Source organism: Aphelocoma coerulescens, chromosome 27 (assembly GCF_041296385.1).
Source record: "Aphelocoma coerulescens isolate FSJ_1873_10779 chromosome 27, UR_Acoe_1.0, whole genome shotgun sequence".
Taxonomy (NCBI): Eukaryota; Metazoa; Chordata; class Aves; order Passeriformes; family Corvidae; genus Aphelocoma; species Aphelocoma coerulescens.
Window position 1 is genome coordinate 3,121,704 of NC_091040.1, and position 27,232 is coordinate 3,148,935.

The 27,232-nt window shown below is 65.5% G+C and overlaps 4 protein-coding genes across 4 annotated transcripts; all 4 read right to left on the reverse strand.

Moving 5' to 3' along the window:
* Positions 1-53: 53 nt before the first annotated feature.
* On the reverse strand, positions 54-10,164 carry KCNH4 (potassium voltage-gated channel subfamily H member 4). The gene is made up of 16 exons (XM_068996362.1): positions 10,089-10,164; positions 7,323-7,556; positions 7,061-7,192; positions 6,770-6,912; positions 5,626-5,869; positions 5,256-5,413; positions 4,738-4,945; positions 4,404-4,598; positions 4,008-4,207; positions 3,405-3,654; positions 3,086-3,300; positions 2,094-2,141; positions 1,626-1,993; positions 1,379-1,482; positions 1,206-1,285; positions 54-1,120 (listed from the first exon to the last, which is right to left on the reverse strand). The coding sequence occupies exons 1-16, from the start codon at positions 10,162-10,164 to the stop codon at positions 641-643; spliced, it is 3,135 nt and encodes a 1,044-aa protein (XP_068852463.1). The 3' UTR covers positions 54-640.
* Positions 10,165-10,703: 539 nt separating this feature from the next.
* Positions 10,704-11,911, reverse strand: HCRT (hypocretin neuropeptide precursor). Its single transcript, XM_068996141.1, has 2 exons — positions 11,781-11,911; positions 10,704-11,337 (listed from the first exon to the last, which is right to left on the reverse strand). Exons 1-2 carry the CDS (start codon positions 11,909-11,911, stop codon positions 10,872-10,874), a joined length of 597 nt encoding a protein of 198 aa, XP_068852242.1. The 3' UTR covers positions 10,704-10,871.
* On the reverse strand, positions 11,302-22,829 carry LOC138099472 (inactive phospholipase C-like protein 2). Its single transcript, XM_068996714.1, has 6 exons — positions 22,644-22,829; positions 15,948-18,437; positions 15,525-15,728; positions 14,942-15,017; positions 13,408-13,517; positions 11,302-13,300 (listed from the first exon to the last, which is right to left on the reverse strand). The coding sequence occupies exons 1-6, from the start codon at positions 22,827-22,829 to the stop codon at positions 13,115-13,117; spliced, it is 3,252 nt and encodes a 1,083-aa protein (XP_068852815.1). The 3' UTR covers positions 11,302-13,114.
* A 1,116-nt stretch (positions 22,830-23,945) lies between these two features.
* Positions 23,946-27,059, reverse strand: GHDC (GH3 domain containing). Its single transcript, XM_068996317.1, has 8 exons — positions 26,802-27,059; positions 26,589-26,719; positions 25,937-26,513; positions 25,498-25,681; positions 25,338-25,409; positions 25,117-25,250; positions 24,897-24,985; positions 23,946-24,795 (listed from the first exon to the last, which is right to left on the reverse strand). Exons 1-8 carry the CDS (start codon positions 27,013-27,015, stop codon positions 24,595-24,597), a joined length of 1,602 nt encoding a protein of 533 aa, XP_068852418.1. The 5' UTR covers positions 27,016-27,059; the 3' UTR covers positions 23,946-24,594.
* Positions 27,060-27,232: the final 173 nt, after the last annotated feature.

The following is a 27,232-nucleotide window of genomic DNA, read 5'->3' on the forward strand; positions in this document are numbered from 1 at the left end:
CGGCGCCCCGCCCTTGTGCGCTGGGCGTGACGTCATTGCGCGCCCGCAGGGACTGCTGGGAGTTGTGGTCTGGGACGGCCCCGGCGCGACCGGGTACGGGAGGGACTCGGTGCGGACCCGGACAGGGCGGGGCGGCCGCGGGCAGAGACTCAGCGGAGCCGGGGCTGGAAAAATAGAGCCTTTATTTCTCGGTGTTGCGGGGAGTATGGGAGAGGCGGGGCGGAACAACACGAACTACAGCTACGGGGGGGCGGCAGCGGCCGTGACCCCCGGGCAAACCGGAGACCCTCCCGGAGATCCTTTCGGATCCCCACCGGATTCCACCCGCCAGATCCCTGCCGGATTCCTCTCTCCAGATCCCCGCCGCCCGCCGCTCCCGGCCCCGCGGGTGCCCCGGGGCTGCGCTGCCCCGCCACGTCCCACGGCCCCGGGCAGGTGGGGGTCCCGGGCGGGGCTGCCGGGCGCGGCCGGGTTGTAGAAAAGGCCCCGTGGGCGAAAGAGTATAAAACCGTATCAAAATCCCTGCGAGTGTTCGGAGTGCGGCGTCCCGGGAGACTCCGGGGGCGGCGGGCAGGGCCCCCCCGGGCAGGCTCACCCGGAGCGGAGTCCCCCGGTGAAGGCTCCCCCGGTGCCCGCGGGGTCAGTGGGAGCTGGTGGAGCCGGAGCGCGGCTGCGGGCGGGCGCGGGGCCAAGCCCCGGCCGAGCAGCCGGGGAAGGAACGGGCGGAGCGGGGCGGCAGCGAGGGGGGCTGCGAGTCCGAGCCCCGGCGAGGGTCGGGGCCGGGGGCGTCCGCTCGCGGCGGGCGCGGTCCCTCGGCGCCCACCCAGGGGTGCAGGGCGGCGGCGTGGGCAGAGCGGCTGCGGACGGGGCAGCGTTTGGCCCGGGGGCTGGCGGTGGGGGAGCTGAGGGAGCTGGGGAGCACCGGCGGCGAGGGGGGCACCGGCGGCGAGGGGGGCACCGGGGCAGCGGGCGGCGAGGGTCGGGGGGGCGGCGGGACGGCCGCGGGCAGGCGGCAGAGACAGACGGGGGGATGCGGGGCGCCCAGGTGACTCTTGAGCAGCTCCATCATGCCCTGCAGCTCCTGGCTGAGGTGCGAAACCTCCTGGTTGAGGTGGTTGATCTGGAAAGGGACAGACAGCAGTGAGCACCGGCCGATGTCCCCGGGGTTTTCAGGGACACGCTTCCACCTCTGGTCCCCACCACACCTCCTGGTTGAGCCTGCTGATGTTCTGCTTTATCTCCTCTGCCTCCATCATCAGGGCTGGGCCGCCTGTGTCAGTCCGTGCTGGGGAGGACACAGACAGTGGTCAAGTGTCCTGCCAAGCCTCCCAGCCCCAGGGCCAGCACTCTGGCCTTGCCAGGCAGCTGCTGGCAGTACCTGAGGTGGGAGAGTCCCTTGCCGCGCTCGGCGGCGGGTCCACGTTGAAGCAGAAGGTTTGTGGCTCTGATGTCCCTCCGTTGTCTTCAATCCCATCCACAACTCTAGAGCAGGAGGGGGTGAGGGTTGTCCCGTGTCACCCCCTCACCCCTCTGCCACCATCTGAGCAGCCCCGCAGGACCCCTCGCAGCCCGGCTGGCACAAACCCGCAGCAGCGGGATGAGCCACCGGCACATCCCAGCCGTACCTGGGACTGAGGTCGGGTGGGCCGTGAGTGTGCAGGGAGGGGATGAGGAGCTTGGCCGGCCTCCTGCCCACGCCACCATCCCGCTCCAGGAGCCGGGTGTCCCGCCGGCACTGTGGAGAGGGGCTGCGGCCGCGGCTGCCACGGGCTGGCGAGTGGCAGTTGTGCCGCAGGGCTGAGACCTGGCACAGCTCATCACCCAGGAGGCTGCTAAGGGAGCCACGGCGCACTGAGCTGCTCAGCGCGGGCAGCAGCAGCTTGCGGCGGGAGGTGCTGGCAGGCGACTGCTGGAAAACCTCGTCGGGCTCCTCCTCATCCTCCACAATGGAGGGAAGGGCCTTCTCCGGGGCAGCACCGCTCTCCGGACGAGGCTGCAGGCGGGCGGGAGGTCAGGACTGGTCCCAGGCACGGCCATCCCTGCCCCGTCCTCGCCCGCCCCGTCCTCCCGCATCGCCTCGGCAAGGGACGAACCTGTGGCGCCTGCGACAGCCTCGGGGACCGGGAGTAGCGGCAGAGCCCCTGCGGGGAGAGCAGACGGTCCCGGTTCAGCAGCAGGAGGGACCCCCTGCACAGCTCCATAGGGACCAGCCACGGGCCCGCAGCCCCCACAACCTCTCAGTGCTCCCCTGGACAACCAAACCTTCCCCAGCCCCACACATCAACCTCAGCACCAGCCTCTGCTACCCCTCACCCACTCTCCTTCCTCTGCTGCTGCCGTGTCCGTGATGAGCTGCCCAACCTTGGCCTAAGTGTCCTGAGCCAGAGTCAAGGCTGCACCCCAAATCCCAGCCCTGGCTCAGCCATCAGAGCACTAGCTCTGTCTGGAGTGTGCAGCCGGCTGGGGAGGGTGACGGAGGTGCACAACCTGGTGCACACTCCTGGCATTCTCCACTCTTGGTTTGTTTGCACCCCTCCTGTGTTATGGACATAGTGGGTCTTGGTAGAGCTGTTTGGGACCTAGAGACTGACCTCCCACACCACCTCCACCAGGCTCAGGGGGAAATTGGGTACCAGCAAGATGCTCCGGAGGAGCTCCAAGCCTCTCTCAGCAGAGCCGGGGGAGGAAAAGTGCGGCAGAGCCATTTCTGCAGCAGAACATCCTCCCAGATGCTGGAGCCATCAGCATGACTAAACCCACAGCCCCCAGCTGCGTGCTGCACTCCAGGGGGCTTTGCCCTGGCTGTCTGTCCTGTGGTGCCCCGAGTTCTCTTCAACCCCATTTCCAACCCTTCCCTCTACCTCAGCCTCCTGCATTGCAAATGCTCTCTCTGCAAATTCCCTGGGTTGTGCAGAGCCAGGACTGGACATACCTGCATGCCGAGGTGGCAGAGCTGCAGCCCCTGCCCCAGCCTTGGAGTCTGGGGACTGTGAGCAGGGAGCGCACAGACTCCCCTTCCATTGTCATGTGCAGCCCCTGGGCCATGAGGACAGGAAGGGGCCTGCGAAGGAGGACACGCACCCACCTCCATCTCGCTGCCCTCCCGCAGGTTGAAGGTCAGGTCCTGGTGGATGTCAGCTGTAAACTTGCTGGCGTACTCAGGATAGAGCTGCAGCACTTCACAGAGCCCCCGCAGCCCAATGTGCTGCAGGTCGCAGTAGGTCAGTGCCTTCACATCGGCATTGGTCTTGATCACCTGCTCTGTGCTGCACAGGTCGGCTCCAATCAAATCCCCTTTACCTGCAGGAGGGGACCAGGGGTGGGCTAGTGACACAAGCCCTGAGCCCCTCACTCTGCCGGGCAGCAGAAAGGGCTGGGGTAGAGCCCACGCCACCTGCCCTCACCCAGGATGGCCAGGACCACGTTGTCCTTCAGCACCTCGAGGGAGCCAGAGCAGACGAAGTAGTTGGCCTGCAACGCGTCACCCTGGCGCAGCAGATACTCCCCCGGGGCACAGAATGAGGTCTTGATGTGGAGCGAGAGGGAGCGGAGGCAGCCCCGGCTGGCCGTCTCAAAGATGGGCAGCTGCAGGATGTCCTTGTTGAGGTGCATGGCCACGTCTGCACGCAGCTCATCGGGGAAGTCGTGCAGCAGCTGGGGAGAGCGGAGCCGGGGCTCTGGGTATGAGGGGCAGGGAGCAGGGAGCAGCTTTTCCGCAGCCCAGCAGCCCCAGGGGACAGGTCCCTCTCCGGAGAGGGGAATCTCACTGCTGAGCTGGTGTCTCAGCAGTGCCCAGCAGTCCCGGCTGGCAGAGACAGGCCCTGGCTGTGGTAATCAGCTACTTCTGCTCCATGTGCCTGTTCCACTCCCCGTGCTGGCAGGAATTTGCCCCAGACCTGGTCCCTCCAGCACCACTCTCACAGCTGGTCCTGCCAGCCCCATCGCCCCCCTGCTGGGTGCAGATCGGGGCTGGAGGGGGCTGGCCGAGCCCCACCAACACCTCCTACCTCGTTAGCATCGATGCCGTTGTTCACCGACCAGGTGGTCTGGAAGTACTCCAGCATCCTCTGCTTGAGCTGCTGGGGCAGGTGATGGACGCGGATGAAGTCCTTGAGGTCCTTCATGCGGGTGTGGTAGAGCGAGAGGCGGGAGTACATGCGCTGGATGATGGCCGTGACATTGCCAAAGACAACGGCGTGCATCAGTGCTGGGGGCAGGAGGGCAGCGTCAGGCCCAGCGAGGGGCAGCCGGGGGCAGAGCACCGCGGGACTGCTCCCCAAACCCCAGGCCAGGGTTGTCTCACAGGGCACACACACCCATCACCTCCCCCGGCACCCTGCCTGGGACATAATGCTCTGGCAGCCCGAGGTGAGTGCCCTGCCCAGCCCCGCTCCTGGCCTCACCCCCAATGAGCATGGTGCAGATGGAGAAGATCTTCTCGGTGTCGGTGTTGGCGCAGACGTTGCCGAAGCCCACGCTGGTCAGGCTGCTGAGGGTGAAGTAGAGGGAGGCGATGTAGGCGCTGCGGATGGAGGGGCCCCCCAACGAATTGTTGATGTAGGGAGCCTCCAGCCTCTTGCCCAACTCGTGCAGCCAGCCTGCCAAGCACAGCCCGGGGTTAGCACTTGCAGGAGCCAGCTGTGAGGGCTGCGCCCATGGCACCGCTGCCCCACAGCAGCGCTCACAGCAGCACGGGGGCACCCCGGTGTTCCAAGCGTGTCTCCACCCCACACTCACCAATCTCCCAGGTGCGGGGGTCGTTGCTCTCCAGCTCCTTGCGGCCGATGACGTACCAGATGCAGGCCATCCAGTGCGCCAGCAGCGCGAACATGGACATGAGCAGCGTCAGCACCATGGCGCTGTACTGCGAGTACCGGTCCAGCTTCTGCAGCAGCCGCAGCAGCCGCAGCAGCCGCACCGTCTTCAGCAGGTGAACCAGCGAGGTCTGGGGGGCAGGCAGGAAGGTGAACCTGGTGGAGCTGCAGGCAGGGACAAGAAGGGACCCCAACACCACCCCAGGGCAGGAATCCTTCGCCACCTCCACAGCTGCCAGGAGAGTCATGGGCTACAGGGCATGCCAGAGGCAGCTCATCCCCAAGCAGCCTTGCATCCCTGTGCCCAACACCCAGCAGGCAGCCAGGGTCAGGGCTTGTCAAGGCATCAAATACCCCCAGGAGATGTGGGTGTTGGAGAGGGGCAGGGAGGTGGGCAGCAGCTTTGCTGTTGAAGGCTGCGTTTGTGGCAGCGGCACTCACCACGGTCACATTGAAGATGTAGAGCAGATCGAAGGGCAGAGCAGCAATCAGATCCACGAAGAACCAGGTGGCCACATAATGGATGCAGATGGAGCGAGGGTCATAGACAACCTGGCCCGACTGGCTCACATATGTTGTCCGGAAGTTCAGGATGATATCTGCCCCAGGAGAGCAGGACCAGCCCTCACCACCCCTTCTGTGGCTGGCAGAGCTGAGCCAGGGTCCTTGGCCAACATCAGTCTCACTTCTGGTGTGCTCAGGACCAACAGCAGGGGCACAGCAATCCCAACTCCCCTCTCCATCACCCCTCATCCCTGCCTCGCCATGTCCTCTATCCTGGATCTGTGCTCAGCCCTGCACACGGACCTACCCAGGATGAAGAGCATCTCTACAGCGATGTCGCTGACAATGGTGCTGCGAGCAGCTGACAGACTGTCCTCTGTGCCCGTGAAGCAGACGTTGTAGGGGACAGTGATAGCCACGTAGAAGGTGGCCAGCAGGATCAACCAGTCCCAGAGTGCCTTGAAGATGCTGTAGTGGAGCAGGATGAAGCGGGACTTCTGTACTGAGGCCACCTTGTACTCAGGGATGGACGGCTTGTTCTCAAACACGTTCTGCAGGAGCAAGCGTGGGGGGGTACGTGGATGGTGCAGGGGCCATCCCACACGAGGGGTGAGGGCCACCACAGCCACCCCTCCTCCTGAGTCCTGCCAACCAGATGGCACCCCCTGATGCCAGGGTGATGGACACCCATTTCCTGCACTGAGGTCACCCTCAGAGATGGGCACGGAATGCCTAATTACAGCACATCAATTAACGTGATGTCATTGCTATTAACAGTAATCCCCTGGCAATGCCAACTGCTGCCTGGAACCATCTCAGGTGCCATATCACATGCTGGGGCAGAGGAGGGCAGAGCCAGGGCCATCCCACCCAAATCCCCAAAATTCAAGACTGGTTCACTGATATCCTTTGCCTGCTCATCAGCTCTGGGGCCCAGCAGCTCTCAGACCCTCTCTCTGGCCCCACAACTGCAGGTGGTGCCCAAGGACGCTGTTCTGGGCACAGCAGCCGTGCAAAGGGGCTGGCACAGGACTGACTCTGGTGCCTGCCCCATCTGGCAGCTCCACAGCTCTGGCACCCTGGTAACGGCGCTCCCCAGAGCCGGTATGGCCGTGCTCAGAGCCAGCACTGGGGTTTCCTGACAGTGAGTGTGTGAGGAGAGGCACAGCTCTGCCAGAGCTGCCAGGTCTGCACAGCAAGCTCTGGGCATCCACAGGGTTCTCCTGCTGCCAACCAAACAAACACATGTGCAGCCTGGCTACAGTGTGGCTGCCAGAGCTCGGGGGCATTTTGGTGCTTGGCAGGCCAGGGAGGGATGTGCGTAGGAACAGCATCCCAGTGAGGCTGGGCTCTGCTGGGGGCTGCTCTCAGGAGAGCTGCTGCACTGCCAGTTCAACACAGCCCCAGCATGGGGAGCACTGGGCAAAACTGAGGGTCCCCCAGGTCCTTACACGGTTGATTTTCATCTCGCCACGGTCCCTCCGGACAAATTGGCTGCTGATCCGGTGCAGCATGGTCCGGCCCTGCCTCCGTGCAGCCCGCAGGTGTGAGTTCCCAGGCTTCTTGCTCCTCTGCTTCTCGCTCCTCTGCTTCTCTGCAGTGGACAGGGCATGCTGAGTTAGTGGGAGTGCTGTGCCATGGGTGTACGTGGCAGGCAGGACTGAACAGGGAACCCCTTTGCCACATCCCCACTGCACACACTGTTCCCTGAATCCCATCCCCGTTCTACAGCCATGGCTCACCCTCCTTCTTGTCACCCGGGTAGCTCCTGCCCCGGCTCTCTGTGATGTCCTTGAAGGAGAAGAGGAAGAGCACCACCTCCCCCTTTTCATTCTTGATGGGCATGATGTCCAGCCGGCACCAGAATGCAACTCCTGGGTGGAGGAGAGAGTTGGTGAAGGCAGGGCAGCCCCCCCACCGCTCAGCAGCTTCACCCCAGGGCCATGACAGGGCTGAATCCCAGCTGGAGCTGCGGCCAGGGACCCAGCCCCACATGCCACTCACCACTCTTCTTGTAGAAGCAGACCTCGGTCTGGTACTCCTGCCTGCTGTCCAGCGCCTTCTCGATGCTCTGCAGGATGGGCTCGCTGGTCTCAGCCCCGCAGAGGAAGCGGCAGCTGCAGTTCTTCTGCATGACCTCGGTGCGGGCAAAGCCGGTGAGGTCGCAGAAGCCATCAGAGCAGTAGACGATGGGGAAGCCACAGAGGCCCTGTGCGTTTGCCAGGATGAAGTTGCTGTCTGAAAGGAGACACAGCTGCCCCCGAGGCCTTGGGGCCACCTCAGGGGGCACAAACAGCAGCCCAGCCCTCCCGGTCCCCCACGTGTCCCCCTGGGAAGTGGAGCCAGATCTCCATCTGGCTGCTGGCTGCCCCTAGCTGCTCTCAGAGCTTGCTCATCCCCTGTCCTGCTGTCCCCAAGGCCCCAGCCCGGGCAGGACCCCAGCCCCACGTACTGGAAGGGGAAGGAGCCTGGATCCATCTTCCGGCCCCCATCACCCACGCGAGGCAGCTCACACCTCCCCCTCGCCATCTGCCACTCCAGCTCCGCCAGGGCTCAGGGAGCTTAGTGGGAACAGCCGCTCCCAGCTGGGCACATCCAGCCCAGAGGTGCCCAGCTGTGGTGCTGAGATCCCCAGAGGTGTGGGGTGCTGGGGCACCAGCTGAGAGGGTGGGAGAAAAGCCATGAGCCCGTGGGAAGTCAAGGGCCAGTGCCCAGCTGGCATGAGCCAGAGGTGAACTAGAGCCTCCTCGGCCTCTGAGCAGCACACAGCCTCCCCAGCATCCCCAGCCCCGGCACGGGAGTGGCACCAGCCACAGTAAAGCCGTCGCCAGCCCCATGCCCTGCCCAATCACAGAACAGCTGTTCTGCCCCACAGCCCCCAGCCGCAGCCCCTGTCCCACAGCACCAGCGAGACAGATGGACTCATGTTAGCAGGGTGCCAAGGAAGAGGGTGTGCAGCTGGCATGAACTGCAGTGGAACCCAGCGTGGGCAGACCAGGGTATTCCCAGCCCCAAAATGGTCTCTGATGGTGGGTCCCCAGCACAGGACCCTTGCACCACACAGCCAAGATCAGGTAGATGTGCTCTGCCCCCTCTCACAGAAGAAAGGAGCCCACAGTGATGCCAGCACCCGCACACCATGGGCAGAGCGGTGCCAGGGCAAGGCAAATGCAGCAAGATGCTGCGGGAGGGAGGGGAGGCAATGATGACTGCAGGCAGCCCTGGCTGATGGGGGTGCCGTGGGGCCACCACAGCACAGCTCAGCCCAGGATTAGCTCGGAGAAGCAAAAATAGCCTGAAGCTGTGACTAAGGCCAGATTTTGGCTCTGGGAAGCTGGGATTATGGTGATATCCAGGATGTGTTATTAGAACAGAAAACAAGGGTTTGCATTTGGGAGTGGCTCACTGAGCTGGAGGATGTGGCCCTGGCAGGCTTGGCAGACCCCAGCCATGGTGGCCAGTGTGCCTGGCCGGGTGCCCCGGGGCCCAGAGCAGCGGCTGCCCGGGAGAGGCAGGGTTAACTTCCCACCGGGTATCACTGTGCTAAACCCCTCTCCATGGCAGATAAAGCCGATAAGAGGCACATCAAACCCGCAAAGCCCCACGCTGTTTAAAAGTGCCCGGAGGCAGCTGGGCAGCTTTGGACAGGGGACTGCCAGAGCACTGGGGGCAAAGCCAGGCTCTCCGGGGCAAATTCCCAAGGCTTTGGTGGTGGTGTTGCAGGCAGCTTCCCGGGGGACTCTTCCCTTGGAGAGTCAGATCCAGGAGCTCTGCCCCTCCAGAGGGACAGTGGGATCACCATCACGAGGCACATGTGGCTCTGCCCTGTCACCTCCAGGCGCAGCTTGGTCGGAGTCGGGGAAGAGAGACTTCTCACACATTGCAGCCCCGAAGGTAACACCCCAAATCCCAGATCCCCTGGGCAAAGGACCCCCTGAGCCACCAGGGCTGCCCCGTGTCACTCCAGGCCAGGAGACAGCTCAGCATTGCAGCAACCACATGCGCCAGGGTGCTTGAAGTGTCTCAGTGGTGCCCTGGGAGGTGGCTGCAGGCTACCAGTGCTATCTTCATGCCAGTTGCTCCCAGAAAGGGAGGAGATGCTTAGCCATGCTGGCAGCTGGCCCGAGAGACACCTGCTCCAGGTGTTTTTGAAGGGAAGCTGAGGTCAGTCCTGAACACGGCCCGTTCCCGGGGGGCTGCATGGTGCCAGCGGTGCTGGAGCTAGCATGTGGTGCCCGGGCATCACCCATCCCGGCTTCAATCCATCCCAGCTTCAATCCATCCCGGCCCCGGCACATGGATACGGAGAGAAACTCAGCGGGCGGGGACACGGGCACCACTCGGGCACGGGACGGGGCAGCGCGGGGGCCCGGGAATCCCGGGTCAGCCCGGGCGTACTGAGACCGACCGTGCCCTCTTCGGATCTCCCTCTCCCCTCCCGGGGCCCCGCGCGCCCCTCCCGCCGGCACCGGGATCTGTCCCTGGTGCTGAGCGCGGCTGCGGCGACACCGAGCGGCACCGGCGGCGGGAGCGGGGAGAGCATCGCGGGGGCGGCCCGGGACACGGACACGGGGAGTTCCGGCGCCCAGACACGGGACGGTCCCCGGACAGCGCGTGGGTGGCCGCGCCCGGCCGAGCCGCGGGGTCTGCGGGGCCGGGCCGAGCCCTGTCCCGTTCGCCGTCTCCTGCGGGGCAGCGGCTTCCCCCACCCGGTCTCCCCCCCTCCCCCGCCGCCGCCACGGCCCCTCCCCGGTCCCGTCCCAGCCGTACGTGTGCCATCGAAGCGGGTGGCGATGGTGTCCAGGAAGGTGTTCTGCGGCGCCAGCAGCCCCTTCATCACCGGCATCGTCCCGCCCGACCGGCCGCCCGCCGCGGGGCTGCGGCGGCGGGGCTGCCTCCGCCGCCCCCGGCCCCTCCGCAGAGCCGCAGGCTGATCCCGGCCCGCCCGGGGCTCCCGCCCCGCCCCCGCCCCGCCCCGGCACCGGGAGGGGCCTCGGCACCGTCGAGCACCGTCCCCCGCCCGCGGGCAGGGCGATCTGGCCCGGGGGGGCACTGGGTTGGTGGCGCCGGGACCTGCTCGGCACCGGAGCCGCCGTACCGGGAGGCACCGGGACCCGCTCGGCCACGGGAGCCGCTCACCCCCGGCGCTCCCGGGCCCACGGGGGCTGCAGGAGGAGCAGGAGCCGCCGCACCTCGGGTAACCTCTGTGCTGGTACTGCCCCCAGGCAGCTGGTCCCGCGCACGCCGCGGTGCAGGCGCCGCAGATGAGCCCAGTCCGAGCACGGCGGAGGAAGGCGCTTGCTCCGGCAGCTGCCCCGGCGCTGAGCTGAGCCCGCCCAACCGCTCCCCAGAGAAACAACAGAGCCGGCTGACATCAGGCTACCATTTATTGTAAAAGGCCGCGGTGCCCGCGGTGCCCTGAGCAGGCTGGGCCAGGGCCAGGGCTGGGAGGAGGTATCTAAAAGTGCTATTTACACTTTAGAGCTCCGGCTGTGTGTCCCCGGAGTCCATCCTGCCAGGGATCCTCTCTCTGTCCCGCTGCCCCTATCCCATTCAGTAAAAGCTCCTTGCAGCTCCCTGGGCCTGGCTCGAGCTCAGGTCCTTCCCTGAGTGTCCCTGGCACTCCCTGGGGCCGGCAGGGCTGCTGTCAGCACCTCGCGGTACCGCTGTCGGTTGGGCGTCCGTGCCCGCAGGGCAGCCCAGCGAGTCGTGGCAGGTGGTGCCAGGGTGCTGCCCGCGCTTGCCCATTGTGAGGATGCCCGCAGCGTGATTGCCGGAGCCATGGAGCAGGCGGTAGAGCCGGCTCTGGAAGGCCAGGGGGACGCTCTTCCTCTTGCCCAGTGTGAGGATGCCAGCGGCGTGGTTGCCCATGCCGTGCAGGAGGTCGTAGACACGGCAGGAGCAGGTCTTCTGCCGGCAGCAGTGGGGCAGGGTCTGCCGGGCAGCAGCCAGGGAGCAGAACAGGAGCAGGAGCAGGAGGCAGGCAGCTCGCCGGGGCTGCCGGAGCAACGGACAGCATCAGTGCAGGGCAGCGACAGGGCAGGGGGGGGGACAGCACAGCCCCAGGACTGCCCCCCCTGCTGCGCTCACTGGTGTTTCAACTCCCCCCTGCCCTGGTTGTTGCCGCAGGGGCCCAGCCCCACACCCGAGGTGCACCTGGAGCATCACCTTTCGGTGACAGCCAGCACCCTCACCTGTGTTCCAACCAGCAGCCAGATGTGGAGGTGTCCTCACTGCACCCCTGCTCCAGCACACAGCAGCTGTGGCAAACACTCTCCTCTCGCTGTCCAGTGCCACGGGACAAGCAGCGAAAGCGCCCATGCTGCAGGCATTGCATGCCCAGCTCCCTCCCAAGAACTGCCCTCATCGGCTGCTGGCTGCGGTCAGGGACTCCCGGGGATTTGCTGCACACTTGGAGCTTCCCAAGAAACCGGCCAGGCCCTCCTGCACCCCCAGCCCTACATTCCGACCTCCCACCCATCGCTGTTCTCTTGTCCCCAGGGGCTGTAGCACCCCAGCCCCACCTTGGTGTTGGGCACCTCCATCCTTCTGGGGGTCTTCAGGTGGCCGAGCGGCTCTGGGGCATGTCCCATCGGGCAGCCGACAGCACAGCACCCTGCACTGCCACTGCCGCTTTATAGGGCCCAGCACAATAGGGCTGCCAAAAATAACGCTGGGGCAGCAGGAGTGACCGGTCTCTGGGAGACGTGGGAGCGCTGGGGCCGGTAGCTCGGAGACCGTCCAGGCCTTTCCCCTCATTTGCAGCTCCCCATTGTGTGGGTACTCACTGGACGGGGTGCCTGGCACTAATGAGGCCATAATTGCCCATGGGCCACGCTGCTGGGCTGGCATAAAGGGGCTGAAGGTCAGCGCTGGCCGGCTCCGGCCGCAGCGCGGTGGTGCGCTGAGCCTCTGCTCAAAGCCCCATTAGGCTAATTAATCCCCTGAACAAAGGGGTGCCAGCAGCTGTATAGCTCCCTGACTGACGTGGGGAGCCAGCAGCTGTATAGCTCCCTGACTGACGTGGGGAGCCGTCACCCTGCGCTTGGCTGGTGCCAGGGAGGGATAGTGCCACCAGGGTCCTGTACCCGGTGCCACCTACCATCCCCTTTGGTGACACTGTCCCACCTGGTCCCATGCCTGAAACAGAGGGAGCCACAGGGCACCAGGGAGGGTCTTGCACTCTTTATAACACTCCAGAACCCCAGGCCACGTCCAGTCTTTGCTTGTGCTGGAACTCCCTTGCCCTGGGGGATGAACCCAAATATTTCCCTGATGCCAGAAGCCACATCTGCTGTTCAGTGACACCCTGGCCCCACAGCTGCTGCACTAGAGAGCCTTCCAGCCCCTCTGCATAGTACAGACCCCAAGGATGCTATGGACAGGACCAGCCAGAACCCTTCCTGCCGGCCAGGTTTTCCCCAGGGCTGGTGAAGGCAAATCTTGCAGCCCTGGGGAGGGTGGGCGGGAGCCCAGACCTGGGGCTGCTTTTCCAAGTGGCATCTGGCACAGCAGGCTGGGGGTACATGCACATGGGCACTGGGGTACCAGCCTCCCCACTGGCCCCAGGGCACAGTACTGGCTCCAGGAGCAGCTGGAGGGGATGGATGAGTCCTCTGAGAGCTTGGCGGGGCAAACGGGAGCAGGGACATCTCTCCCCAGGCTTTCCACTGAGTTCTGGTGCAAGCCCCTCAGCACCCAGCCTCACACACATTCCCCAGGCAGGCTGGGGCTCTCTGCTCCTGGCCCCTGTGGCCAGGGGTGCTCAGTCTGGGCCCCCGAGCCCCAGACCGGGGTCAGCAGGACGCTGTGTCTCCACCTCCGTCTGTCTCAGGGATGGGCTCCAGCGGGGCACGCAGCCGGGAGGGCTCCGGCGAGGCTGATCCATTCCTGCCAATGCCGCAGGACTGTCCCGCATTGTGGATCTGCCACAGGTTGTCCAGTGCCTCCGCTTTGGCATGCTTGAGGAGGTCAGCCTGGCCCTGTGGGGAGGAGATGTTGGGGGGGGTGTTAGGGTGGGGGCAGGAGGGTGAGGGGGCAGGACAGGGCAGGGCAGGGCAGGTGTGTCCCCGCAGCCCTTGCCCCTCACCTTGAGGACAGTGATGTTCCAGGCGAAGCTCTCCAGCGCCTTCTGCAGCTTGCGGCCCCGCAGCCCCTCCTTGGTCTCGATGCGGTGCAGCTCCTTGTGGAAATCCATCCCTGCATTGACGGGAGAGCCCCTCAGTGGGTGCAGGGGCGCTGGCACAGGGACAGCCACCACCCACGACCAGCAGGGACCAAGCCAGAGGGATGCCCTTTGCCCACCATGGGGTTGCAGGCTGGGTGGGCTCCCCACTGCCCCAGCAGCCTCAAGAGTCCTCCATGTCTCAAATGATGGGCCAAAGGAGCCCTCAACGCCCCAGCACCATGGTCAGCTGCAGCCTGTGGCCATTCTGGACTCCGGAGACCATGAGGTCTGGAAGGGCAGTGAAGACCCTGGGCAGAGGCACAACTCCTGCACTCCATGGCTCATCTGGGGGGGCTCAGAGCAGGGCCACCAGGCCCCCCCATCGGAGCGTGGAACCCGTCACCGGGCACCACGTGATGTCCTCGTGAGTGGGTGCTATATTTACCCCTCCTGACGCAGCACCGGCTCCGGGCCCACGCGAGGGCTCCCACGCAGCTCGCTCGCCCTCGCGCTGCCAATCAGCTCGCCCACGGCCCTGCGCCCCCGCCGCAGCCCGCAGCTCCCCGGACCCCCAGCTCCCACCAGCAAGGTACCGGCCGTGCCGGCACCACAGGGGCTTGTCCACAGCACAGCCAGGATGAAAGCAGGGACAGGCAGCACCAGGGCATGGGGGTGGGGGGCTGCAGCCGCCAAATTGCTGCCTGCCAGCACCCCGAGGGGCTGCACATCCCCCTCTGCCCTGCAGCACCGCAGCACAGCAGCCAGAGCAGTACAGGAGGGCACAGCACCAGCCTGGGCTCTGCAGCTCATGCCCCACTGCTCCACTCCCCCAGCGCTCGCAGCAGTGGCAGAGCTGAAAGCCAAGAGCTCGGGGAGATTTCCGTCTGCCGCGTAGGCAGGAACAAACACGGCTGCTGGCAGCAAGGCTGGCATGGCGGGGATAGCAGAGCAGGGCCCCCTCCTCCTTCCCCAGCCCCTCCAGCACCTGACACTCTCCCAGCCCCATGGGGAGCCCACAGAAGCCCCTGGAGCTGGTGGGGCTATCCCTGTGGGGTCCCAGCCGAAAGAGGGGCCATGCAGCCATTGGGGTTGGAGGGGGGCCAGAGGTCCCAGGCAGCTGCCGGAGTCGGGGGAGGACCAGGGCAGGCGGCAGCAGCACCTGCTTGTGTGGGTTCTGCCATGTGTTTGGGAAGTCTTAACACTCAGTTGCCATTTCTGCCGTCAGCCCCAGCCTGTTATTTCTGGCACTAATTATGTTCTGGCGTTTGACAGCTAATGACTCTTCCCCGTTTCCTCATCAGCCTCCCCCACTCTGCTGCTCCCTACCACACAGCTCTGCAGCCCACCCACCCACACCCTGCCCCAATGCAGGAAGCCCTGAGCCCCAGCGCCCCAGGACATGCCTGGGTCCACAGCCAGAGCCACACTGGAGCTGGGGCTGCCCTCCGGGACCCACCTGCCTGCTGTGCCTGGATGAGCTTCCCATACACCGCGTCAGCAGACTCGATCAGCGTCCGGCTAGTCTGGATCATCTGGAGAGAGGGGCAGCATGAGGAGCTGGGCAGCCCTGGCCCTTTGCCCCCTGGCCAAGTGGATGGGGACACGAGGCTCATCACGGGCTGCCCCCTTCACCACCGCAGTGCCTGGGGTCTGGCCCTTCCCACCTCACCACACGTGGCCAGGTATGGTGTGACCAGTACCCAGCCAGTGGTCAGGTTCCCTTCAACACAAAAGAAGGAAGCAGCTCCGGCTGTGGCTATTTATGGGATTTCTCCCACCTGGTGGGACCGGGCAAGGGACAGGCAGTGCAGGCACAGGGCTGCAGTGTCCCGGGGTCAGACTGATCTGGACAAGCCTGTGCCTTGGCAAGACTCCTCCTTGGGCAGCCCTTATGCAGCCCCCTGCCCGCTCACCTTCCCCTGCCCCAGGATGGGTACGGTGAGTTCAGGGTCCCCCGTCCTTGGCAGGGTGCTGATCCCAGTGTCACTGACCCCAAGGAGCCTCCCCAAGGCGCCAAGCCCCAGCAGGATGGCACTTACCGTCTCGTAGGCAGTGAGGACCTTGCGCAGCAGGTCAGGGATGGGGCCCTGGGCCTCCATGGGGGGGTACTGCTCTGCCAGGTTGAGGGTGACGCTGGGTGCACTGTCACTGTGCAGCAGCCATGTGGACACCGTCAGGATGCACTGCTTCATGTTGGCAGCGGGTGTCAGCCCACACAGCTCCTTGAAGGAGACCAACGCATTCTGCAGGCAGTGACCAGTGTCAGGAGTTCAGCTGGGAGGACCCCCAGGAGCCCCCCGACACCAGAACACCCCCATTTCCCACAGCTCTCTGCTTCAGGTAAGGTTCCTCGCTCACGTCCCCCAAGAAAAGGGGGACACCTGGGCTCCCCACCACTCTCAGTCCAGCCCCATCCTCCCCTGCAGAAACCAGGTCCCCCAGTGCCTCTGCAGGGTCCGTACCTGTACATTCTCCCGCAGGTCAGTGGCCTCCCTCAGTGGCTGGGTGGCTGTCCGGAAGACCTCATCGATGGCTTTGATGCCAGTGGCCTTGGTGGAAGTGTACTCCCGCACTCGGCGTCCCCGGCGCCCTGCCAGCCCCCGGCGGTGCCCCTTGCCCCCGCCACGGCGGTCACTAATGGCCACGTGCACAAAGAGGGTGGCGTGGGGCAGGGGCTCGCCGGCCAGCGACTGGAGGGGGACATGGCGGTAGCCAGGCTGCAGGCACTCAAAGGGGATGGTGTACTGGGCAATGAACTCGTCCCCAATGTAGTCATCATCCAGCACAACGAAGCGCAGGACGGCCAGCTCCGGCAGGTTGATCTGGAACTCCAGGCTCTCGTCGAAGATGGGGTTGTCCCCGCTCTGCAGGGCTGTCTTGGTGCGGTGCTCAGCACAATCAGCCGGGATGCCATGGATTTCAGCACAGACATAGGGCTCCACAACCTCCCCCTTGGCCCCCGAGCCCTTGGGCTTGGGCAGGTTCTGCCCGCTGATGACCTTAAGGTGTAGGAGCTGGGCAGGCACTCCGGGCAGGGAGTCCTTGGCGTTGGCACTGAAGTAGGAGACCTCCTCCCGCATGATGGCCGGGCGGAGGACGTAGCCACAGGCCCCATTCTGCCGGAACCAGCCCGCATTCAGGTCCATCATGAGCCCTGGTGTCTGGTAGTTCATAGCCACCATCTGGCAGCCGCACTTCCAGAAATCCTGGGGGTTCATGTTGCTGGCGTCGATGCGCATGGGGCTGGGGTAGATGCGGGAGAGGAACCGCTTGTTGTAGCTGACCAGCTCAGCCGGGCACTCGTTGGCGAAGCGTCCCGCCTCCACCTCGCTGAAGGAGCACATCTCCCAGTAGCGTTGCCCACGTCGCGAGCTCTCAAAGTCCTGGAAGGGGACTGCCTGGCAGAGGCTCACCAGCTCTGAGAGCTCACGGCTGAGGCGTACCCGCCGCAGGCCACCTCCCTCCGGTGCCTCCCGGTCCTCCTGGCCCAGTCGCCGCGCCAGCTCCCAGCCTTCCTCCTCGTCCGACACCTCCCCCTCGCTGTCCTCGCAGGTGGGCGGCAGCTTCTTGCCCTTGATGAGGATGCGGCCCTTGAGCTCCTCCGGGGAGGGCAGGTAGGACGCCATGGGGTTGGGGGGCTCCAGGTACAGCTTCTCCCCCAGCGTCTTGCGCAGGCACTGGGCAGCGAGTCGCTGCTGGGGGGCCGAGCAGCGCACCACCAGGCAGAGAATGAGGGGGTAGGCAGAGGCAGTGAAGGCGTGCTGGTCAATCAGCCCCACCACGGCACGGAAGGGAACACAGGAGGCAGCTGAGGGGCTGGTGTAGACCACGGGCTCGCCCTCAGGGCCATCCCACAGCACCAGCTCGATGCTGCGGCAGCCCAGGCCCAGGGCACTGATGTAGCCACTGATGTCTGAGCGGCCCCAGAAGTTGTCCTCCAGCAGGCAGGCGCTGTGGGCAGAGCTAATGTAGTAGTGGGAGAGGGGCTGTGCCATGTCCTGGCAGACCTTGCGGTGCTGTGGGTCAAAGATGGAGCAGTCAGCAGAGAGCAGGTAACGCGTGAAGCCGTCGATGGCCAGGTAGCCCTTCTCCCGGCCCTCCTTGGAGGGTTCATACTTGCTGACAATCTCCAAGCACTTCTCTTCTGTCACCCCCTCCATGCCCTGCTCCACCTCCAGGAACATCAGCAGGTCCTTCACTCCCAGGTATTCCTTGTTGCTGGAGAACTGGACCAGCAGGAAAAAGATCTCAGGGCGGGTGCAGAGCTCGCAGTATGCCTCTACGAAGAGGTCACAGGCCACCTCCATGCCGGGACGCTCGTTGGCCTTCTGCAGTTCTTTGAACTTCAGCTCGATGGTGGAGGTCTTCATGCCAGGGTTGAGTGCTTTGATCAGCTGCACAGCCCGGGACACGGGGATGCGGCCAGACTTCTCCAGGTCAGCAAGGTCGAAGACGGAGGAGATCCAGGACGTCCGGAGGCTGGGGTGGCCGGTCCCGGGTGCTTCAGGGCTGTGCTTCCCATAGGACACCAGATACCGCAGCCCCATCACCCAGGCACTCACCACATCTGCTGAGCTGGCCACCAGGTCCAGGGACTCGTAGTTGTCTCCATAAATGATGGAGAAGGCGCACTCATCCGGGAACTGGTCGGAGAGGCCATTGCTGCGCAGGACAGGCGTCTTCTTGCCCACACGCACCTCTTTGACCGATTTGATCTCAATCTTGGCCTTCTCCGAGTCCTTCTTGGAGGGCTCCCAGCGCACGGAGCGCATGTCGGCATCCAGCACGAAGAAGCGGCTGTACATGCGGGAGTTGGAGCGCACCTTCTTCAGCTCACAGCCCTCCAGCATGAGGGAGATGCAGGCAGCTGTGCTGTTGATCTTGCGGTCATTGGGCATGGAGCTGAAGGACACTGTCTTCTTCTTCTGCGGCAGCCGCTGCCGGGAGCCATCCTGCCAGGGTGGGAAAGGGGCAGAGCCATCAGGGACAGCCAGGCAGCACATGCCCCACCATTTCCCAGCACCCTCCTGCCCCACGGTCCCCCTGCCCCAGTCCAAAGCAGAGTATAGCACTGCCCCAGGGTGTCCCAGCACCATGCTAAGCCCAGTCCACTCCAGTCCGCCCCTCTCCGGGGGGCTGGAAGCCAGCTCCAGCCCTGGCTTCCCTCACAGCTCACTCTCTGGCTTATTTTAACTCTGCTTTCCTTCCTTCCTTCCTTCCTGCTCCTGGCCCTGAGCTGGATCCTTCCCCACTGCTCACTCACCCTCACAGGCACAGCCATGCGCCAGCATCCCAGCACAGCCCCTGCATCTCTGGCCTGGGGACACCAGAGGAAAACAGAAGCCCGGCATGTGATGCATGAGCAGAGCTGCTCCTAGGGAGCCCAAGACAGACCCTCTCACTCTTCTGCGAGGAGCAGGGCAGGACAGCCACTGCCATGTGCTGGGGATGGCCCCTGCCATGGCTCTGTCCCACAGAGCGCAGGGTCATGAGGGCATGGGCTGTGTGCTGCCAGCACCTCATGCTCACACTCTGTCCTGCCTCACTACAGGGAGGGGGGACCCAGCTGCCACGGGGCTGGCAGGGGATGAGGGGGAACAGCAGGGCCGGGAGTGTATTATGGGATGGATTTCATTAAGTAGCACAGTAGGAGGAGATTTAATCCATTTCTTCAAGATTATGGTGAGTCACCTCTAATCTGGTGGTGTCTCTGTCAGAGGCAGGTCCCGCTCAGCTGCCCAGGTTAGAGGTGAGGGGTTGATCCCCTCCAGCGCCCCGAGAGCCTCCACAGCTCCCGCTCGGGGCTGTGCCCAGGCAAGCACATCCCGTGCCTGATCCTGGAGGGTCGGGATCTGTCCTATGGGGCCAGGCAGCCACAGCCAAGGGCATTCGGGATAGGTCGCACAGATGGATGTATGGTTTCCCCAGGTAATGGGGAATCCTCCAGGGATACCCGAGACAAAACGGCCCAGGGAAGGAGGAACCAGCACCAGCCCTCAGCCCCTTGTTAGAGCCAGGCACATCCTACTATCCTGGAGCTCGGATGTGGGAGCTGTTTGCATCCTCTCACTGCCAGATTGCTCCAGGGAGCTGGCCGAGCTCCAAGACCTCGCCTCGGTGCCAGCCATCCCGGGTCGGCAGGGGCTCAGCAGCAGGTCACGCCACCGGCCAGCCCTGCGGGGAAGGACTCGATGCCGGAGCTTCCTGCAAGCTGCAATCTGAGCGCCCCACTGACGAGCAGCCGCGGCCCCCACCCCGCCGCGGGGCGATGGGCACCGGGGACCGCAGCTCCTGCCCCCGGCAGGACCCCGCATCTCTGCAGACCCGCTCCCCGCCCGGCGCACCCACCCCGGGCGGCTCCGCACCGGGCCCCACAGCTGAAAACAGGAAATCCATCCGGAAAGGAAACACGGGCGGGGGGCCTGCGTGCACCCAGAGCCAGAGACCTGCTTCCAGTTGTGCCCACGGCAGGCAGCCAGACACACCCCACCGGCACCAGCCCCGCCGGCCCCCCGACCACCCCGGCTCAGGGTGAAAGCCCGAACGCCCTCCCTGCAGACCCCCACCCTCCCAGGCTTGGACAGGGGAGGGGATGCCCGCTGCAGCACTTTGGGGTGCAGATGTGTGGCACAGACCCAAGAGAGCCCTGCAGCACACAGGTTCTGCTTCTCCCTCTGCACGGGCAAGCGGCGAGCAGGGGACAGTGGGTGCAAGGAGTCTCCCGCTGCAGCTCCTCAGTGCAGCCTGGGGACCGGCAGGGAAGAGCCGCTGCTCCCTGGCAGCCCCTTCACAGGCTGCTCCAGGTGCTCTTCAACCCTGAGGTCACCCCACGAAGTGCTGGACAAGGCGCGGCAGGAGCAGCACAGGCGGTTGACGAGTAAGGCAGCAGCGGAGCCGGGAGGACATGGTGCCAGTGGCCATGGCAGCGCGGAATGCCCCCAGACAGAGGGCAGAGCTCCGGCCGGAGCAGGGATCCTGCTCACTGTGCCACCAAGCTGGCAGGGAGTAGGCAGGGCTCCGTAGAGCGAAGCACCGACCACGATGCCAGCGGTGAGTGTGGGCTGGGCACGGAGGGAATGTCCCAGCCCAGCTCTGCAGCATGTGTTAAGCACCTTTTCAGCCAATTATCTCCTGCATTAGTGACCTGGTGAGCGCTGATGCCCTAATCTCAGCCTCCACGTGACGGCCACCGTTACCGGCCACGTAACCCACTCTCAAAGCACGGGATGGAGAAGGGCCCATCAGTCGTCCCTCCCTTCCCTTTATCCCCCAGCCTGGCCGTGACGTGAGTCATCTGCAGCTGAATTCCCCAGGTCCCGGGTCTCCCCACTACCCCTATCCCAGGCTGGGCAGCGTGGGCAGGGGTGCAGGCAGGCAGCAGCCTCGGAGTTGAGGCATTGGGAGACCAGGCACAGCCAGGGCTTTCTCACCGTCGTTTGTTCCCTGCCAGGAAGAGAGCGACTGACACATCCACTCCCCGCGGCACCAGCTGCCACTCCCCAGCGAGGGGCCATGGAGCCAGATCCCAGCAGAGACACCACACAGCTCCTGGGGCTGGCACACGATGGGAAGGGGGCTCAGGGGACAGAACAGCAAGACGCTAGAGAAGGGACACCTCCTGCAGCAGGGAAGAACAGATCCAATACCCCTAAGTCCCTCTCCAACATCCCCCCAGGCCACGGGACCACCAGGCCCCTCCACTTTCAGCCTGGGAAGAAAGAAGGGAGCAGGTCCTCTAGCCAGGTCACAGGGACACTGCAGGGGACAGCTCGGGCCCCAGGCTGCCCCAGGCCCCCTGTCTCCACACAGCTAGTGAGTCGCACTTTCAGATTCACTCCTCCAGCCTTTTCTGGAAATCCCAAAAAATAACAGAGCTGACAGCTCTCTCCACATGTGCCTCCAGTGCCACTCAGGCCCCGGATGGACTCGGAGATCCACAACGGATCAGCACAAGCTCGGGATACTGTCCGGGTCTGACCTCTCCCCGGGCCAGCGCCCTCCCCTGCCAGCTCTGGCCCTGGGCCACCCGACCTTCACGTGAGGACAAATCCCGTGGTGACGCAGGTGGTGACAGAGATGTGCCCGGCCCGGGGGCAAGCGAGAGGTTCACCACTCCCAGCCCGCAGTGCCCACGGATGGCCCCTGGGTAAGGAAGGATTCTGGTCCGTCCCGGGAGGAGCAGGGACCCCGGCAAGGTCCCCAAGGAAACCGGGCACAGACGGCGCACTGGCACCAGCCTCTGGTTGCACGAGAGCACCGGCAGGTCTCCGTGCCGTCACCGCGTGGGCACAGCCCGGCCGCCCCCGCAACAGTTTGCAGCGAGAGCCCAGGCGGGCACAAGCAGGGAATCAGGGTCCTGACACCGCTGTCCAGAAAACTGGATCCCAGGGACAGAAGAGCGGGGCTGGGACACCACGGGAACAGCCCCCTCACAGGGTATTAATAGCACCGGAGCAATCCCAGCTTAAAATAGGCTGCCGGGAGCAGCGAGGCGAGTCCCGGGCGGACGTGACCTATTGTGTCAGCTAGTACCGCTGGCATCAGCACAATCAGGGGGGTTCATTTAGGAAAGCATACGTGTGATCCACTGCCCACCCAGCTGGGAGACCCCCGAGATCCTCCCTGGACCCCGGGCCCACCATGACCTGGCAACACCAACACCAGGTGTTGGGAGCACACTGCAAGCTGGTCAGGCCAGGCCCAAGGCTCAGTGCTTGGCAGGAGAGAGCACGGGAGAGCAGAAGCTGCCCGAGGGGCAGGAGCGGGCATCTTCTCGGGTGCCCCGAGCAGGACCCGGTGATGCTGCAGCGTGGCCATGGCACTCGACGGGGCGACCCACGGACTCTTCACAGAGCCGGGCCGGGCGACACTGTGCCCTTGGGGACCCTGAGTCCGGGCAGGGCGTGGGGACGCCGTGTCAGTCCCGGTGCGACCAGCACCGCGGGCAGGTGGCGACCCCCGGGCGACCGGGGATGCGGCTGCTCTGCAGTTCCTCGGAGCCGCTCCACGGGCACAGGGGGAGCGAGAAGCGGAGGACAGAGCCGGTGCGGGGGGACGCGGGGCTCGGCGGGGGGACACGGCTCGGCATCCCAGAGCTGCGCAGGTGCCGGGCCGGGGGCGCGGGGGGGGCCGGGCCGGTGCCGGTGGGGTGCTCTCACCTTCATGATGCTGGCCCGGGGCGCGGCGGGCGCGGGGCTCCGCTCCGCCGAGTCCTCGCGGCTGCTGCTGCCTGAGCCCGAGCCGGGGCTGCCGCCGCCGCCGCCGCCGCCGCGGGGCCCGTTGGGCAGCGGCGCGGCGGGGCGGGGCGAGCCCGGCGGCGGGGCGCCCCGGGGCCCCTCCGCCATCCCCCGCGGCCTCAGGGCAGCGGCCGCCGCGGGGCCCCGGGGCGCCCGGAGCCTGCGCCCGCCGCCGCCGCCGCTGCTGCGGGCTCAGTGGCGGAGCGGGCGGGAGGCGGCGCGGCCGGGAGGAGGGGACGGGCCGGGCCGGGGGCGGGGACGCGGCGGGGATGGGGATGGGGACGGCGCGGCCCCCCCGCCCCGGGCTGCAGCGGCGGAGCGCGCGGACGGGCACCGGGCACCGGCACCTTCCACCGCCGGGGCATCCCCGGCCTCCGCCCAGCAGCGCAGCGCCCGGGCCCGGCAGCCGCCCGATCCCGATGGGACCCCGGCCGAGCCCGCACCCTGCAGCCGGGCACCCGCACCCTCCAGCCTTGGTACCAGCAGCACAAACGAGCCTGCAAACCCAAAACAAGCTGCACACTGCAGCCGGGCACTCAAATCGACCTTGTACCGTGCAGCCTAGCATCCAAACGCAGCCGGGCACTCAGCAGCCTGGCCCTGCCCAGCGGGTGCCACCCCACCAGCTTCCCCTCCCACTGGGGTGGTACCCAGGCAGGGCAGCGCAATCAGAGCCGCCCAGGCCAGCCCCGGCCCCGCACGGCTTCGCCAGGCAGGTGGCTCAAGGCTTTTGTTGCGGGGTGCTCCCAGCTTCTCCCCGACCCGGAGCAGAAATTTTGCTCCAGTTTTTTTTTCCAGCAGGGATGGGGGAGAAGGCCTCAGCCAGGTTCATCCCTGGCGGGGATCTCGGCTGTGCCAGGGGATGCTTTGCTTTGTGTGAGCCTTGTTCAAGACATCATCTCCGGCCCACGGCCCGGCTGCCCCCCAGCAGCAGCTGCGGCACAGCAGGTGCCCCACACGCCCTCGCCAGCCCTTGAAATAACCCTTAATGAGCAGGAGGGGAAATGACCAGTCCCTCCCGATGGTACACCTGTGCCTCAAAGGCACAAAGAGCCTGGTGCCCCCAGAGCGTGGCAGCCTGCGAGCTGGTTAAATATTCATGGCTGCCCCTTCCCCAGGATCCCCGAGAATAGCAGCAACTCCTCAGCCCCCAGAGCAGTCAGATTGCCTGAGCAATCTCTTTAATGAGGATTAAAAATAATAGTCTAAAGAATCAATCCCAGAGTGCGGTCCTTTATTTATTTTTAAGAGATAATCCTCTTTTATTTTGCATTTGGTTTTTAAAACATTAAAAGCAGCCCTCGGTGGAGCTTATTCTTAAACCAGTGGACATGCACTGGAGCCCAGCTGGGGCTGCTCTGTGGCACCTGCCACCACCAGCCACCTGAGCCCTGCCCGCAGTGTCCCTGCCAGGGGACAAAATGCCACAGGGCCCCAGTGCTCAGTGCAGTGATGAGCCAAGGCTCTTCTGCTCCTCCTGCTCCCACAGAGGTTTCCATTGTGCCCTCTGCCTCAGCCATGGGCTGTGATGCCCAAGGTGTCCCTTGGGAAAGGCACAGGCACCCACTCCCCTGTGGCTGCAGGTGCTGCCAAGGCACTGAGTGAAGGGGGTCCAGCAGCTGCAGGGCCCCACTGCCCCATGATGCTCCCAAGCTCCTGCTCCATCCCCACGGCAGCACTGAGTGGTGCCCACCAGTGCCTGCTGCTGCCATGGATCACAGTCAAGCTGTCTCCATCTGCTCCATTCAGCCAAACCCGTGGGGCTGGGCACCTTGCCCCCACGCCCTCCCGCCCCAGGGACGTGGTCCCTCCTCGGAGGGTGCATGCCAAGCAAACCCCAGGGTGGAAGGGCTGCGGGGACCCCCGGGCTGCCCTATGAGACAACTGATCCCTGGATAAGCCGCAGCAGCTGCTCTTTGTGCAGGACCCTGAGCATGGGCAGGGGGGAGCCCAGTGCTTCCCGCAGCCGGGTGAAGGTCCCAGGCCTCACCAGGTGCAGGCGCAGGGGCCCAATGCTGCCCTTGAAGCGGAAGGATTTGTAGACAGGGAAATCCTCCTGGAGACGCTGGTCCAGCTGCAAAGAGAGGGCAGCTGCCTGTGCTGGTCCCACATTGCCATACCAGTGCCCTTCAGCCACCCCACACAGACCCAGAGCAGAACCCACGTCCTGCTCACCTTGTAGCGCTGCCCCTCTGACAGGTCCCGCAGGCCCTGCAGCTCCATGAACACCTCGTAGTGGGGGGCGCAGGGCCCCGAGGAGTCACCTGGAGCAGCACCATGACTATGTTAGAGCTACCCACAGCCCCCAGCCCTGCTGGGCACAGGAGGGCTGGCAGAGCTCCAGGCAGCACCAGCTACACTTTTGGGGGGACTTGGACAGCTCAGGGGAACTCACCCAGCAGGCTGCTCTCCACACAGACGTAGTCAATCAGGCGAGCACCTGGCCACATCCTCAGGGCGCGGCACAGGCTCTGGCAGAACTGCTCCTCAGGGATGCTCTCGCCTCGCACACTCAGTGTCTGGCTCTCCCTGCGGTGCAGGGACACAGCATGGGTCACTGGCACCCTCCTGTTAAGGCCCTGCCAGGTGAGGGACAGGAGATGGGGTGTCCTCTACCTGCGCACAGGTTCCACCATGGGACACTGCTTGTGGAAGCCGGCCACCCTCAGCACCTCCCCGGTACGGCACCTGCATGTGCAGCGAGAGTGTGAGGGGAGATGGGTGCATGGGGCTGGGCCAGGCAGCCCCCCAGGACTACACAGCAGGGATGAGGCACCTGTACTCTCCTGGCTGGGCTGTCACAACCAGCCCATACTCGCGTCCCTCCCAGAGCTCATCCAGCAGCACCGTCCGTGTCTCCTTGTTGGCCGGGCAGGGCAGGAACTCGCAGAAAGCCCAGTCAGGGCACAGCAGGAATCGGGTCGCTGGCTCCGCTGGCCACAGGTTTACACCAAGCAGGGCTGGGCAGAGGCAGCATGTGCCAACGTGAGCTCCCCAGACGCCCCATCCTTGCCCACACAAGCCTCACCCCTGTCCAAGGGGAAGCATTTTGCTGGTGCCAGGACAGAGCTGTTTTCAGGTTGCAGGAAGGGAACACAACACAGAGATGCACCTGCACTTGCTGGGGCAGGAAGATCTGTGCTGCCATATGGCAGCAGCTGCCTGAGGGCACCCAGGGCAGGCCAAGAGGACACCCCAGCGTGGGGGACACTCACCTCCTGCCGCCTGGTAGAAGGGGCAGTAGAAGGGCAGCCCCTGGCAGTCGGCCTGGCGGAGGGAGTCACAGTAGAGCCGCTCCGTGCCATGGGCCGTCCTCACCACCACCACCTCCAGCTGTGGCCACAGACGCATGGCGATGCCCTCGAAGCCGCGGGCACACTCAGCACGGATCTCAGCTGCCCGGGCAGCATCAGGGGTCAGCAGTGCTTGCAGCTGGTCCCGCACCCCCTCGGGCAGCCCGGGCTGGGGGCTCAGCCTGCCCAGCGCCAGCTCCTGGGCCAGCTGGGGCCATTCGGTGCGCAGGGCCACCAGCGCGTCGTGCAGCTCGGCTGCCAGCCCGGCCTCCAGCACGTGCAGCGCACGCTGCCGCAGGGCAAAGAGCAGCTGCACCCGCAGTGCCGCGGCCCGCGAGGGCAGGGCGCCCGCTGGGGCCGGCGTGCAGTACAGGGTGGGCAGCGGCCACCCCGCCGGGGCGCGGGGATAGCCAGGGGTCCAGTGCAGCAGGGCCGTGCCCCGGCGGGCCAGTGCCCGCGGAAAGGCGGCGCCGAGGGCATCCAGGTAGAGCAGGGACCCCTGCGTGGGAGGAGAGGGTCAGGAGGGCAGACCCTTGCGGGAATCCGCGCCCACCCCGCTCTCCGCTCCCCGCACCTGCAGCCGGGGGTCGGTGTCCCAGCAGCCGGGGAGCAGAGCCCAGAGGCGCAGCGGGGGAACGGGATCCGGCGGCGCTCCGTCCCGACAGGGCTGCCCCAGGGGATGCCGCTCCTGGAACTCCTCCGAGCCTGCCGGGAGAGGCACAAGGTGAGAGGGGCAACCATGGGACCCACCCCCTGCCCGCCCCCCGCCCCGCAGCCCCGCGCTCACCGCCGGCCGTCCCGGTGCCGGGGCCCAGCAGCCGCCGCAGCCGCCGCTCCTGGCTCAGCCGCACGTCGCTGCCCAGCGCCTCCAGCCGTCGCCGGTACCGGCCCCCGGCGCGGCGCAGCGCGGAACGGACTAGGCGGTGCCGCAGCGCGGGGACGGCCACGGCCACGGCCACGGCTACGGCCACCACCGCCGCGACCGCCACCGCCGGCAGCATCGCGGAATGCGGACGCCGCCCCAGAACAGGGACCCGGCCCCGGACACCCCTCGCCCACCCGGCTATTCCGCCTCCGGCAGAAATGACGGAGAATTATCGCGCCCGGCGCCGCCCCCCTCCCCGCTTTACTTTTATTTTCAATTTCGCCTTTACACAGCACCCCCGGAGCCCCCCGCTCGGCAGGGAATTCTACTGCAATTGAAGCCGGACTACCAGC